This window comes from Trichechus manatus, unplaced genomic scaffold (genome assembly GCF_000243295.1).
Source record: "Trichechus manatus latirostris isolate Lorelei unplaced genomic scaffold, TriManLat1.0 scaffold00374, whole genome shotgun sequence".
Classification (NCBI taxonomy): domain Eukaryota; kingdom Metazoa; phylum Chordata; class Mammalia; order Sirenia; family Trichechidae; genus Trichechus; species Trichechus manatus.
The window spans coordinates 395,704-411,829 of NW_004444310.1; the positions used below are offsets into that span (position 1 = coordinate 395,704).

Sequence of the window (16,126 nt, forward strand, 5' to 3'; positions counted from 1 at the left end):
CTCTTTACTTCCATTATCAGCACAAGGAGTTGGCATTTTACGGGGACATTGTTTTTCCCCCCTCTCTCCCACAACCAATCAAAAGTTAAAATCTTTTAACGAAGTCAACTGTTTACCAAAAAAGTTAAAAAAACAAAAACAGTCAACCAAGTGCCTTTGAGATGTTTTGTACCAATGTTGATGCAGCTGTTAACTGGACTGACTCACCAAGTAAGTGACCTTCTCCAGCTCACAGGACCATGAAGGACAGGTAATTCCAACTCAAATTTGAGTCACAGCAAGATTTAAAAGTACAGTAGTGCATTTCATAGGTGTTTTGGTTCTTTTAACCAGGATGTTAAATCTGAGATGTCCAAAGGTCTGCTGACCTGTGAACATGACCAGATACCAGGTCTACCAGGCTCTAACGTGATTAGAACTGAGCCCTCTGCAAGTCCAGGAGCTGGTGGTACCCTCTTCTCCCTTGTCTGATCCCATCAAGGACAGCTCAAACTGCTTAAGAGAAACAGGGCCCAGTGCAGGACCAAGTGGAGTCCCTGGGTGGTGCAAACGGTTAACGTGCTTGGCTGCTAACCAGAAGGATGGACGTTCGAGTCCACCCACAGGTGCTTCAGAAGAGTGGCCTGGTGATCTGCTTCCAAGAAATCAACCATTGAAAACCCTGAGGAGCACAGTTCTACTTTGACACATATGAAGTTGCCACGGAGTTGGAATCAACTCCGTGGCAACTGGGTGATAAGTAAGGCACCTGATTTTAGCTGAGGGCTTTCAGGATATCTTCATATGAATTGGAACTTTTAAAAGTAACGCAGATTCATTCATTCAACAAAAAGTACTTCTGCCTCTGATTGTGCAGACAGTAAGGCGTTGTGGGACAAGCTGCATGGGCTCAAACCAGACTCTCAGTTTGATTATATAGACTCTGCCCCTTCATACCAACTCAAGAGACATGGTAAGGGTTTCAACTGCTCAGATAACCAGGTTAAGCTGTAGCATAATGTTAAACACCACTTCTGAAAGAGCTGAATCCTTGCTCCCCAGGTGTAGCAAACAGAAAGAGAAGCAGGAGACAGGGTTTTATTGCCAGGGTTGGGAACAGCCTCAATGAGAAGGGTTCCTGTGAACTAATTATTTTTGATGAATGGATTAAATGGAAGGACATACATTAAGAAATGTCAATAGTGGTTAGCTTTGTATTGGGGAATTTGTGGTGATTTTTTTCCAATGATATTTTTGCAATTTTAAAATTTTCTGCATTGGTTGTATTATTTTGGCTTAAATGTTTTAATTATACGTGCTTGTGGTAAACTTTAAGTGACAAAGGAAATGTGAAATTATAGGGAAAATGTGTTTTATTGTTGTGTAAACGGCTTAACATGGACTACTTCACTGCTCAGTTCTGATGGACTTCCTTTAACATAAAGTCCCTGGGTGGCGCAAATAGTAAATGCGCTGGGCTGCTGACTGAAAGGGTAGAGTTTTGAGTCCACCCAGAGGTGCCTCTGAAGAAAGGCCTGGTGATTTACTTCCAAAAAATCAGTCATTGAAAACCCTATGGAGCACAGTTCTACCCTGACACACATAGGGTTGTTGTGAGTGGGAATTGACTGAACAGCAATTGGCTTGTTGGATTTTTTGGCTTTAATACAGTGAGCAAATCCTTCCTGCACCTTGGAATTACCTGGGAAGCATTACAAATACCAGTTCAGGGCCCCTCACCCCTCCAACCTGACCAAATGAATCAAAATGTCTGACAATGGGGCCAAATAGTTGGAATTTATTTAAAGGTCATCTCATTACCTTCTCTAAGGTTCTATATTGCAATTCTTTTTTCTCTACAGAGTTGACCAGGAAGTTAGATTAGCTAAAATTAGCTAGGTTCCATGGTGCTTTACAGCATTCTTTGATTGTCATAAGCTCAGTGGTGTAGAACTTTGGGACTGATCAGCCATATGGTCACAGGTTAAAGCAGTCTCAGAATTGTTTTCTGACACAGGCTTTCCCACAGGTACACCTTTATAATGCACTAGCGTTGCCTTCTATTCAGGTGTGCGTCCTGGTTGTGGTTCTTAATTTTTAAAACAATACATTTGCCTTTTATGCATGCCTGTTCCCAATGTATGAGTATCCCTAGTTAGGAGTCTGAACGCGAATTCTCACCAAAGATTTATAACTCCGTTTCACTGCTGCCCAATTCTTAACCTCAGCTGGTGAAAATACTATGCATGACCGATTGTCAAAGAATATGTATTCATTTGTTCCTCTGAACATTTTTTTTTAATCTGCATTAATAATATTGAATTATCCCAGATCATCAGAGAGCTGGGTATTTGGACAAAATCATGTTGGCTTTTCATAGATTGTTTTCAGTGCATTATACTCTAGCAGTATCCTTTAAGCCTACATTAGGAAAGAACAAACAAATCTGTCTTGGAAGAAGTCCAGCCAGAATGCTCCTTAGAAGCGAGGATGGCGAGACTTCGTCTCACATACTTTGGACATGTTATCAGGAGGGACCAGTCCCTGAAGAAGGACATCCTATCTGGTAAAGTAGAGGGTTAGCGAAAAAGAGAATGATCCTCAAAGAGATGGATTGGCACAGTAGCTGCAACAGCAGTCTCAAACATAGCAACAATTGTGAGGAAGGCGCAGGACCGGACAGTATTTCGTTCTGTTGTGCATGAGGTCACTATGAGTCGGAAATGACTCAATGGCACCTAACAACACAACAACAAGACAATGTGCTCGAAGGCCGTGGTAGTTCAGTGGTAGAATTCTTGCCCTCCACGTGGGAGACACGGTTTCTATTCCCAGCCAACGCATCTCATGCACAGCCACCACCTGCCTGTCAGTAGAGACTTGCCTGTTGCTATGATGCTGAATAGGTTTCAGCAGAGCTTCTAAACTAAGACAGACTAGGAAGAAAGGCCTGGCAATCCAATGTTAGAAAATCAACCAGGGAAAACTGTACAGATCAAAACTATCTGATCCTGGGGTCCCCGTTAGTCAGGGTCGACTTGATGGCAGCTAACAACACAACAACAGCAATGTGCTCAGGAAAGTTGCAGTTCAGTTTATTGTAGAGATGCTATTACCAGCTTTTCCTTTTTGAAAAGGTATCATGTCCTTTTTGGGGGCCTAGGTAAGAAATTTTCTAGGTCTCACTGTGTTTTTATTTTATTGACATGGTCAATCTCCTGAACTTTTGTGTTGCCTCTTGACTTTGCTTAGAAGGAAGATAAGAGTCTAATTTTAAGAACAGGATGAGGGTATGAATCAGAGTTTGTCAACCTCAACACTACTGAGCCAAATAGTTCTTCATTGTGGGCGGCTGTTCTGTGCATTTTAAGATGTTTAGAAGCATCTCTGGCTTCTACTCGCTAGATGTTAGTAGCATTCTCCTCCCAAGTCATAACAACCAAAAATGTCTCCAGACAGTGCCAAATGTCCCCTGTGGGGACGATCACCCCTGATTGTAAACCACTGGTATAAATGAATAAATAAACAAGTATGGAGCACTTAGCATTTTCTAGGCTATGCGCAGGCCACTATCTTTGGGGAACATAAAGATGACTGAAACGCAGTTATCTGCCCTCAGAGAAACCTGCAAACAAATTAAGAAAAGGAAAATATAAGTGCTTAGAATACACATATCTAGGTCTCATATCTGATGCTTGTATAGTTTTTTCAAATATCCTGGGAAGAAGGCAGGGAAGATACTATCATGTTTTAGAGAAAAGGCACAGAGACAGCAAGCATCAATGCTCTGATGAAAGCCCAGTGTCCTGAATCCCAAGTCCAGTGGGCTCTCCACCACATCATGGAAGAGTTCCACAAGTTCAGCAGAGCGAGAGGCAAACCCAGCTTGGAAGATTAGGAATGGCTTCACGGAGGAGGTGGCATTTGAGATGATATGTCACAGGCAGAGAAGAAGCAGGAACTCACAGCAGGACAGTATAGAGAGAATGCTTGCAGAGTGGTGAGGAATCTGACTTGCCAGATAAGGTTAGGAAATGGTGGCAGAAACGACCCAAAAAATAGGGTGGATCATGTTGTGAAGAACTTCAGAGGTCAGGCCCAAAGGGTTTGGGTGTAAAAACGCAGTCTTCCCCTAGAACCCTCTGTGTCTGACACCAGCTGAACAATTTATAAGATGAAGGTAGAGAAGAAGCTTACTAAATTAGGTTACCAGAGAGATTTGTAATTGTAGAAAGAATGGCAGTGGAGGCATCAAAGAGCCTAATGTATCTTCTGCTCTTTACCCCCACCCCACCCCGCCCCCAATTAAATGCTTTAGTGAGTCAAGTCTATTTTGCCTTCTTGATGAAAGGAAAATAAAGTGAAATTTCCTGGTGTCAGAGAAATTTCCAGTCTTGCACTACTGAGAATACAAGTACTCCTGGGAGGATCCCGGATTTACACATTATCAGGCATGAGTACCATTTTTTTACATGAGAAAAGAAGTTTTAGAGCAGCATTTTTGTTTAAAGAAGTTACGTATCTTAAATTAGGAAATGCCATACCTGCAACTATGCATAATCGTTTTTCACATCTCCTTAAAACTGAGAGTTGTAATTATTTTGACTAGAATTTCAGAAATGACCTAATTGATACATTAGGCAGAATCCTATTGCAATGCAGAGACTCTGAAAAATTCTACAGACTCAGAGGTGCTGGGAAGAGTGGGGGAAGAACTGGCTCCAGAATGCAGACTCAGACCCAAGGCCAAAAGACAGGCCTGCTGTGGGATTTCTGGGTGCTGGGGAAGGTCGAGAAGCAGGGTGCTACCTTGAGAAAAGCAGTGTCTGAATGGAACCCGGAAGAAGCAGGCTGCATGTAGGGGTATGAGCCTGGAAGCCATATATTGTTAAATGAAAGAACCTCCTTTTACTACTCCCAGTCTATAAAGGAGAAGGGAACGTTTCCCCAGCTGTGGCCTAATAAAAAAAATAGTGGCTGTCAAGTCAATTCCAACTTGTGATGACCCCATGTCTATCAGAGCAGAACTGTGCTCCATAGGGTTTTCAGTGGCTGGTTTTTGGAAAACAGATCACTAGGCCTTTCTTCCCAGGTGCCTCTGAGTAGACTTGAACCTCCAACCTTTCAGTTAATACCAGAACACTTAATCATTTGTGCCACACAGGGGCTGGCCTAATATAGGTACTAAAATATGGGGTCTTCTCAATTGACTTTATTTTACCTTTCTTGTTCCAGAAATTAAATTAAGAGCCCTGATGAGAAATGAATGGGTTGCATAGTACCCATGGAATTATTTGATAGGAGATTGAAAGCCAGGAGGTGGACAGAAGAGAAGAGGAGCTGTGAATAGAGGGAATTAAGAGCTCTGGGAAGCCCAGGGAGGCACTCAGTATTCAGCTGTTTTGTTTGATCCTATCAAGGATTGGTCAAGAGAAATAGAGTCCAGTGCAGGACCCAGTAGAGTCCCTGGGTGGTGCAAACAGTTAATGCACTAGGCTGCTAACCAAAAGATTGGAGGTTCAATGCACTCAGAGTCATCTCAGAAGAAAATCCTGGCAACCTACTTCTGAAAAGTCAGCCTTGAAAATCCTATGGAGTGCAGCTCTACCATGACACACATGCGGGGTCACTATGAGTCAGAATCAACTCAACGGCAAGTGGTGGTGGTAGCGGTGGTGGTGCAAGACCTGGTGCAGGTAATAAATAAGCACTCTACTGTTAACCGAAAGGTCAGCAGTTCGAACCCACCAGCTACTCTGTAGGAGAAAGATGTGACGGTCTGCTTCTGTGAAGATTTACAGCCTTAAAAACCCTATGGAGCAGTTCTACTCTGTCCTATAGGGTCACTGTGAGTTGGAATCAACTCGATGGCAATGCCTTTGTGGAGGATAAAACTCCTTCCAAAAGGCAGGGGACTTGGTACAATGGCAAGAGCACAGACTTTGCCTTAACTAGGCCTGGCTTTGGACCTGGTCAATTTGCTTAACTTCTCCAAGATTTCAAAATAGGAGAAAAGATTGGTGTGAGGTTAGAATTTGATAACATACATAAAATTGCTTAACATGGAACCTGGTAGGAGACACTGCTCAAGAAATTTCAATTTTCCTTCCTTCATCCATGAATAAACAATTGTGTGCTCCCAGAGGAGATGCTTGTTTAAGTATTTAGGTAAAAATCAAATAAGTCACTGCTGCCACCAATAGAAACTCCTGGGAAAATAATGACTGACTTTGCTGTTAGGGTCCTTTGGCCTCTGATCACTACTGGGGGGTGGGAGGAGGGCTTCCTGCACAACCTAGGAAAGCCCCATCGTTTTTGCCTCCTCCCTACCACTTCCCATCCCTGTAAACAAGGGGAAAGGGAAATTGTCCACTGTTGGTACCTCAGCACCAAAGTCATGCGCCCAACCCTCCCTTACTAAGCTTGCCAGATAAAATACAGGATGCTCAGTTAAATCTGAATCGCAGATGAACAACAAATAAATTTTTAATAGAAACATGTCTCAAACACACACACACACAAATCTGTTCATCTAAGATTCAAATTTAAAATTTTAATTTAAAAATTCAAATTTTTAGTGTAAGTATGTCTCAAATGGGGCCCTGGTGGTACAGTGGTTAGGAGCTCAGCTACTAACCAAAAGGTCAGCAGTTAGAACCCACCAGCCACTCCTTGGAAACCCTACGGGGCAGTCCTACTCTGTCCTATAGGGTCACTATGAGTTGGAATCGACTCGATGGCAACAGGTATGTCTCAAATATTGCTTGGGACATACTGATTCAAATTTAACTGGGTGCCCTGTGGTTTTTTTTGTTTTGTTTTGTTTTTACCCTAAGTATGACGACCCTATTTAATCACTGGACCATAATTTCTAATTTCAATCTTAAATCTAGGCTCTTGTTTCCCTGATTCCTTAACAACCCCTGGGTTAAAAAGAAGAAAGGTAGTGGCAATACCAAGTATAGGCAAGGATGTGGGGCAACTGGAACTGTCATATGTTACTGATGGGTGTGCAAATTGGTACAACCACTTTCTCAAGAAGTCAGCAATTCCACTCCTAGATATATAGAAATGTATGCATATGTCCACCAAAAGATATGTACAAAAGATACGCTGTTCATAGTTGCCCAAACTGGAAACAATACAAATGTCCATCAGTGATAGCATGGATAAATAAATTATAGTATATTTATATAATGGAATATTATACCTCAATAAGAATGAAACATTGCTACATACCACATGATTGAATCTCACAATGATAATTTTGAGCATAAGAACCAGATACAAAAGAATAATGTACGATTCAATATACATAAGGCTCAAACACAGGCAAAACTAGCCCCTGATGTTAGAAGACAGGGTAGAGGCTAGCTTGGGATGGAAGATAATGATTGGGGCGGAGAGGTAGATAAGGAAGGCTCCTGGGATGCTAGTAATATCTGAGTTCTTGATTCAGGTTGTGATTATAAGAATTCTTTGTGAAAATTCACCAAGCTGCATATGTTTATGATTTCTGCACTTTAATGTATGTACGTTATACTTCAATTAAAAGTTTATTTAGGGAGAAAAAAAGTAGTAGAATGGGTAGATTAGACTGTCAACAAATAGAAGAGAAAAAGGCAGGCTGTGAGGTGGTGGGCCTAGCACAATTGCCACATGGAAGAGGAATTTCCGAACACGGTATGAACAAATCTTGAATTGGTGGGGAGACTGAAATCACACAGTAGTTCCTGAGTTCCAGGACTTGCATTTTGGACATTTTTGGAACTAAGAAGTGATGTCTTAGATTTCATTCCTCACAGGGGCTGCTTGTCAGGTCTACTGCAATTTATGCATCTGGTAGGAAACTGGATTAGATGACCTTTAGAATCCCTTCTGTTGTTCATGTTTCATAATTCTGTTGATGTTGTCTAAACTAAGATTTCTCACCTTGGCACTATTGACAATTGGCAGTGGATGATTCTTTGTGGTGGGGGCTGTCCTGTGCATTGCAGGGTCTTTAGCAGCTTCCCTAGCCTCTACCCGCTAGGAGGTTGTAGCCCCCCCTTCCCCCTGTTGTGACAACCAAAAATGTCTCCAGACATTGTCAAATGTCCTCGGCGGGGTGGGGGTGGTGGTTGGAATAAAAGAACCCCTGGTTGAGAACCGCACATCTAAACCTACTTTATGGAATGCTAGGGAAAGTTTTTGAGTGACTGGCTTCAAAACAGTAAAAATAGAAAGAGGACGTAAAGTCAATCACAGTCTACCTTTATATAGTCCCAAAATTATCTGAGAAGGAACACTCTGGGAGAATGCTTGCCATTTACTTCTAAACAGGGCTTTCCTGTTCCAGCTGGCCAGAATTTATAATCCTTGATCAATAAGAGTTCAGTGAAAAAAAGAAGAAAGACTTTGGAGTCCCATAGAATGCATTCAAATCCTAGCCCTGCCACTCTGTCACTTTGGACATGCGACTTATTCTCTGCTTCCTTCTCTTTCTTTCCTAGCCTTGTAGAAAAGCTACCCACATCTTACAATATCTGGGAGAGAGTGAAGGGAGGGAAACTGTGTTGTTTTTCCCTCCAGGGCCAAGTACTATCTTTTATTTAACAAATATTCATGAGATGCTTACCATGTGCCAGGCACCGTTCTAAGGGCTTTTCAAATATTAACTCATTTTATCCTCCTGACAGCCTAGGTATTGTTAACATTCTATTTCACAGATAAGGAAACTGAGGTTCAGAGAGGTGAAGTAACTTGCCCAAGGTCACATAGCCAGTTAATGGGAAAGATCGGATTAAAACCCTGGTGTCTCGAGCCGAAGCCCATGCTCTCAAACACTAGATTGTGTTGCTGGGTCCACTTTCTCATCTTTTGTTTTCTGTAATCACGTAACCATGATATTCTCCATATCTTCTCCCTGAGGAGACTGGGAAGAGGACAAGAGGCCAGCACTCAGTAAAGTCATTTAACTTCTATGAGACGAGCCTCATTTCCTCATTTACTAATAAAGAGGTTAGACTAGTGAACCGCCCCATAAGGTTTTACTTGGACTTTTACTTGGCCTTGTCACTTAATCTCTTTGCTTCAGTTTTGGTATCTGTAGTAAAAAGAGTATTATGATCAGCCTTAACACTCTGAGTGGTCTGGTCTACTGTAAATATTAAAGATCAAGCAAACAAAAATGCTTTGAAAAGTACAGTGCTTTATACAAGTGTAAGCCATTGTCATTATCAACATTGCACTCAGGTTTGCCCCATTAGCTTTCACTGATACTTGGACTATCTCTCATGTCCAGTAAAACCTGTGCAAGCTGGAACATGTGTAACGTGGAAACCTGTCAGAGAAGGAAAACTCAGTATTTTCCACTGATAGAGATCGATAGAAAAGTGGAAAGACTGCACCCTGCCAAGGGCAGAAAACTTGCAAGACGAGGAAAAACAAGGCAGTCCCGTCAAGTTCCGACTCTCACAGGCTTCACGGTGTATAGTAGTTTGCAGCCTTCAAAATGCTTTCAGATACATTACCTTATTGAGCTTACCAAATACCAGCAATACCTAAAATCCAAGACTTCCAATTTCTAATCCATTGATTATCCTGTCCCACCACACTGTCATTGTCCTTTTGGGTGCTGTGCTGCCAGATTTTTCATACCGTTAAAGGAGCCCTGGTGGTACAGTGGTTAAGTGTTTGGCTGCTAACCACAAAGTCAGCAGTATGAATCCACCAGCCACTCCCTGGAAACCTTATGGGGCAGTTGTACTCTGTGCTATAGGGTCGCTGTGAGTCGGAACTGACTCGATGGCACCAAACAACAATAACAAATTATTTACGTAACTTATCACATTAACAGGTCCCTGGCACAAACAGTTTACGCTCGACTACGAACCTAAAAGTTGGTGTTTTAAACCCACCTAATGGCACCACAGAAGAAAGACCCGGCAATCTGCTGCCATAAAGTTTACAGCCAAAAGAACTCTGTGAAGCAGTTCTGCTCTGTAACAGATGAGGTCGCCATGAGTCAGCATCGACTCGACCGCAGTGGATTTTATAACATTAACACAATAAGCCAATGAGATAAATCTTTTTTATACTTATTTGAAAGATGTCAAAGCTGAAGCTCAGAGAAGTTAGTTCACTTGTCCAAGGACACCCAGCTGATGCGAAGTGGATTTCAACCCCTGTTCGTTTGTCTCCACAGTTCCCAACCATGATCTATGCTCTGGTCAGTCAAAGTGTGGGCCTGGGACCAGCTCTGTTGGCACCACCTAGAAGCCTGTTAGAAAGGCAAATCTCAGCTCCCACCCAGTCTTACTGAATCAGAATCTGCATTTTAACAATGACTTCTGTGCACATTAAAGTTTAAGAACTGCTGATCTCACACAAAAGGACAAATATCATATGATCCCACTTATATGAACTATCTAAACAGACAAATACATAGAGAAAAAAGGTTACTAGGGGTTACAGGGGCTGGGGGGAGGGAGAATGGAGAGTTATCGTTGAAGGGGTACCGAGTTTTCATTTGGGGTGATGAAAAACTTTTGTAAATGGATCATAGAGAAGGTCGCACAAAATGGTGAATGTAACTAATGTCACTGAATCGTACACTTAAAAATGGTTAAAATGGCAAATTTTTTGTTATATATGTTTTATCACAATTAAAATGTTTTGAATCTGTTAAAAAACCAATAATTGCTCATCTATTTTTCTGCCCAGTATAGATTTATCCACAATATTCAGAGGTAGCACAATGTAAAATCTATAAACACGTATATACATCCATGACACATATATACTAGTGTGTTTTAAAAACATAATTCTAAACATTTTATTTAGGTAAGAGAACTCATGTATTGAAAGACAGGTGGCATTAGTCTGTTCTAGGGTAAAATCACCACAAAGTTATAGCAAAGCAAAAAGAAAGGTTTAATTCAGCATATGTTCAATGAGTCAAAAGTGGGAAATGGAAAAGCATGCTGCCAAAGCCATGTCTGTCTGAGTCCAAGGAACATCACAGAATCATCAGTATGTAGTAACATTACAAATGGGTAAAATCATTGAAAGCTCCACTTTTTCACAGATTGGCTAAAAACTGCTAAATCACTGTGACTCTACATTTTGAATTGTTTTTCTTAATAATCAATGGTACAGGTTTCAGTAACGACAGTCAGGAGGGTCTTCATTGGTCCCCAAAATCTTGCTAATTACTAAACCCTAGTAAAAAGAGATGAGTGGAAAATATGTGGGTATTTTGTGGTCGGTTTATGATTTGTTTGTGTGAAAAATTCCCTAAAAGATGTTTTCCAAGATTGTCCTAGCTATTCTCTTTATACCTCTGGGCCCAATTGATGTGTCCTTGTGAGTCCTTGTGAGTCCAACTCCAGCTGGATAACATTCTTTATGCCCAAGGACAGGGAATAATGGCTCCAATTTTATCTCTTAAATCACTCCCTCCTTTTGACTGGAGATTGAAGATACCGCATCGATGATCAATACATAGTCGGACTCCTAGATGGCAGTCACAGCAGACTCTTTAAACTCATGGTGCTGGTTTTTCACCAGATGCCATCTGGTTCTTCATCAGGATCTTAAGTAAGAGCGACGTTCTCATCAATCACATTGCCAAAATGAGCATAGTCAAGATATATCAACATTTCAGTCCCAGGCCTTTTTTTGCCTTTTAAGTGCGCAAGACAATAGACGATAAGTTTTATTATGCCTAATATTATCAGGATACGGATTAAGAATATTACTATTCCTTGCAATAGTGATCTAGCCCATGTACTTATTCCTGATTTTAACAAATCAAATAAATCCAGTGTTTGTAAGGGTGTTATAGTGTGTAATCAAATAGCTTGCTGTCTAATTCTATGTATATCCTGTTCTACTTCTCCTGTGTTATTCATCCAAATGCAACAAGGGATATTTGCTACAGCACAGGCTACACCTTCTTGGGCTAATAACAATTCTAAAACTATTCAGTTATCTAATGCCACCTTGGCTGATGAGGTCAGAGATCGCTGTTTTGTTTGCATCCTATTAGCAAATTCATTTGCCATAGTGATTAATAAATTTCTCTAATTCTACCACACCATAAATAGGAATTAAAGCCCTTAGAAATGACCAACTCCACCCTGAGTGGTGGACCAATGGATTTTCTTCTGACTCTCATTTGACAATGTGTAACAATTTAACATTACCTTTCCACAGCAGTTAAGAGCTATGGCTGCCAACTAAAGGGTCGTAGTTTGAATCCACCAATCACCCTTGGAAACTCTATGGGGCAGTTCTACTCTGTCCTATAGGGTCGCTGTGAGTTGGAACCCACTCAATGGCAACAGGTTTTCTGATATTTACTAGCATCATTATTACGAATATCTAAAGATAATCCTAAAGTTCCCAAAGTGTATAGCCCAAGCGTTCACCAGGAATCTAAACAAGAGATGGCCCACGTAAATTCACTCACTGTCAGTTGGAAAGGGATCATCTAAACTAGTAGAGTTGGATGCACCACACAAAAACATATACCTATAAGGAGAACACAAAGTTTGTCTAGAGGAAACAGAAGGCATAGAAATATTTGCAGGTGACAAACAAGTTTCCATTAGAGACTACATGATTAGCAAGATCATACAGGATGGATCTTTCCTGTTGGAGGTCTTCGGTTAATCTATTTAAAACATACTAAGTATTCTTCCCAAGGACAAGATGCCCCTTCCTGGTTTACCTATTAACAGTCATGGGTCATTTTCTCAGAAGCAGAAGTGGAGCCTAAGACAAAATGGAGTTTGAGCCATGACGTCAATCTCCTCTGAGAACTTGGTTTCTTTAATATACATAATTTTCTGCATAGCAAGGGGGTGACAATTGGATTACAAACGTTAGACAGATGTTTTATACAACATTGTCTTGAAGACTAATTAATTACTGATTTACTCTAAGCATAGCTCTCGGTCTGATCTTTGCAGTCAGTTTCCCAAAACAGACTGAAATCTTCAAAAAAAGCACAACACCCAGAGCAAAACGGTCTTACTAGTTTATCTGGACCATTGTTTGACTCAAAAGTGGCTTCAGAAACCAGTTTTTTTTCTCAAAGCTCGAGGTTCAAAAGGACACCCAAAGGCAATGGCTTGTGTAGGTTACCCCAAGATCCATGAAAGCCAGAAATCTAGATTTCAGGAGAATTGCAAATCTTTCATGTTTCCTCTTCTTTTGATCATGATCTTGCTATAGAATCTTTGATCAAAAACATTCAATAATGGTATCTGGGCACCATCTGGTTTTTTTAAGGTCCCAGGAACCATACACGAACTAGGAGGTAGAACAGAAACACTAACAATAATATTAGGCCAATTGTCTGCAATAACCAATGAAACCATGACGCTAAGGCCTTTGAACCAAGGAAACAAGTCTCGTGAGGTGTTTCTTTATACGTAAGCAGCATCAATAATTGCTTTTTGCTTTTCACATGCCTCAACAGCAACTACATCAATATATTTTATAACTGATATGAATTATTGTACGATTATAACTGGTGTCTCCATTATATCAATATATTTTATAACTGATACAAATCATTATATCACTAGAACTGTTATCTATATTATATCCAATCAATACAGTGAGGTGTTTAATACTTTTTGTTGTGTTTTCACAGGTAGTGACATTTTGAATTTAGCCTTGAAAATGAATCCAATTATTTCGCAACCACAACATGGCACAAGGGTTGTGACTGTTAGTGACTGGCAAACGGGCGTGTTTGACTGCTGTGACGACATAGGGATTTGTAAGTGCACATAGTTATTTACTCTCTATTTGATTATAATGATGCAAATTACCGACATCATAAAAAATATTTTTTCTTTTGTTGATTTCCATGCTTTAATCTCTAACCCAGAAGTCACAAGCTGGAAGTCAATGGGTGGAATTAGCTCACAGATGTGTTTTGTTGGGCCTGTATGGCATGAGCCTCTTGATGTATTTCTTGCTTTAACTTTAAAATAGTAAGAAACCAATAAAAATCAGATTTCACATAAAAATCTAGATTTCGCGCTTCTCTTGAAAATTTGAAAATTCTGGAAAGATGGGCCCTACTCTCATATGGCAGAGGTCAGCAGCTGCTGAGTATTAATCAACTCATTAAAAGAGGCATTCAGTCTCCAGTTTACCATATTTACACCCAGAATTCACTATTCACTAGGTTTTTGCCAACCTATTTCCCTCATTTATCTCACCTGTCTGGCCTGGAGTTTGTGATCCTTTTCTATATTAATCACTTCTTATTAATTTTTTTTTTTTACCTCTTTAGTATGACTTTGTTCTTGACATGTTTCTCCAATTTGTCTTTTATTTACCTCTTCCATTTACCACAGGGCTGATTCTATGTTTTCCTGCTTTCAGTGCTATTCTTGTAACTCTTGCGATTGTTCCATTTCAGGAACATTGCGTTTTCTTTTTTTAGCTTTTGTTGTTGTTGGTAGGGGCCATCGAGTCAATTCCGACTCACAGCGACCCTATGTACAACAAAACAAAACAATGTCCAGTCCTGTGCCATCTTCACAATTGTTGTTATGCTTGAGGCCACTGTTGGCAGCCACTGTGTCAATCCATCTCATTGAGGGTCTTCCTCTTTTTTGCTGACCTTCTACTTTATCAAGCATGATGTCCTTCTCCAGGGACTGACACCTCCTGGTAACATATCCAAAGCATGTGAGATGACGTCTTGCCATCCTTGCTGCTAATAGCATTCCGGCTGTACTTCTTCCAAGACAAATTTGTTCATTCTTCTGGAAGTCCATGGTATATTCAATATTCTTCACCAACACCATAATTAAAAGGCATCAATTCTTCTTCAATCTTCTTTATTCATTGTCAAGCTTTCACATGCATATGAGGTGATTGAAAACACCATAGCTTGGGTCAGGCACGCCTTAGTCCTTACAGTGACATCCTTGCTTTTTAACACTTTAAAGAGGTCTTTTGCAGCAAATTCGCCCAATGAAATGCATCATTTGATTTTTTGACTACTGCTTCCATGGACGTTGATTGTGCATCCAAGTAAAATGAAGTCCTTGACAACTTCAATCTTTTCCCCGTTTATCATGATGTTGCTTATTGGTCCAGTTGTGAGGATTTTTGTTTTCTTTATGTTGAGGTGTAATTCATACTGAAGGCTGTAGTCTTTGATCTTCATCAGTAAGTGCTTCAAGTATTCTTCACTTTCAGCAAGCAAGTTGTGTCATCTGCATAATGCAGGTTGTTCATGAGTCTTCTTCCAATCCTGATGCCACCTTCTTCATATAGTCCCGCTTCTCGCATTATTTGCTCAGCATACAGAATAAGTATGGTGAAAGGATACAACCCTGACACACACCTTTCCTGACTTTAAGCCACGCAGTAGCCCCTTCTTCTGTTTGAACGACTGTCTCTTGATCTATGTACAGGTTCCTCATGAGCACAATTAAGTGTTCTGGAATTTCCATTCTTTGTAATGTTATCCATAATTTGTTATGATCCACACAGTCGAATGCCTTTGCATAGTCAATAAGGCTCATGTAAACACTTTTCTGGTATTCTCTGCTTTCAGTCAGGATTCATCAGACATCAGCAATGATATCCAGCTTGAATTTCTGTCAGTTCCCTGTTGATGTACTGCTGCAGCTGCTTTTGAGTGATGGTCAGCAAAATTTTACTTGTCTGTGATATTAATGATACTGTTCAATAATTTATGCATTAGGTTGGATCACCTTTCTTTGGATGATCAGGTAGCTGTCTTTCAAATTTCTTGGCATAGACGAGTGAGCACCTACAGAGCTGCATCTGTTTGTTGAAACATCTCAACTGGTATTCCGTCAGTTCCTGGAGGCTTGTTTTTCGCCAGTGCCTTCAGGGCAACTTGGACCTATTCTTTCAGTACCAACGATTCTTGATCATATGCTACCTCCTGAAATGGTTGAACGTCGACCAATTATCTTTGGTGCAGTGACTCTCTATATTCCTTCCATCTTCTTTTGATGCTTCCTATGTTGTTCAGTATTTTGCCCATAGAATCCTTCAATATTGTTACTCGGGGCTTGAATTTTTTCTTCAGTTCTTTGAGCTTGAAAAATGCAGAGCGTGATCTTCCCTTTTGGTTTTCTAACTCCAGGTCTTTGCACAT

The 16,126-nt window shown here is 40.6% G+C and overlaps 1 protein-coding gene across 1 annotated transcript in view; it reads left to right on the forward strand.

The window, feature by feature from the left end:
- Positions 1 to 16,126, forward strand: part of LOC101360823 (placenta-specific gene 8 protein-like) — a 42,485-nt gene that overhangs the window by 3,361 nt on the left and 22,998 nt on the right. Inside the window, exon 2 of the mRNA XM_004390974.2 lies at positions 13,625 to 13,753. Within this exon, the coding sequence (XP_004391031.1) occupies positions 13,654 to 13,753 (100 nt within the window). The 5' untranslated portion in view covers positions 13,625 to 13,653. The remainder of the gene's footprint in view (positions 1 to 13,624; positions 13,754 to 16,126) is intronic.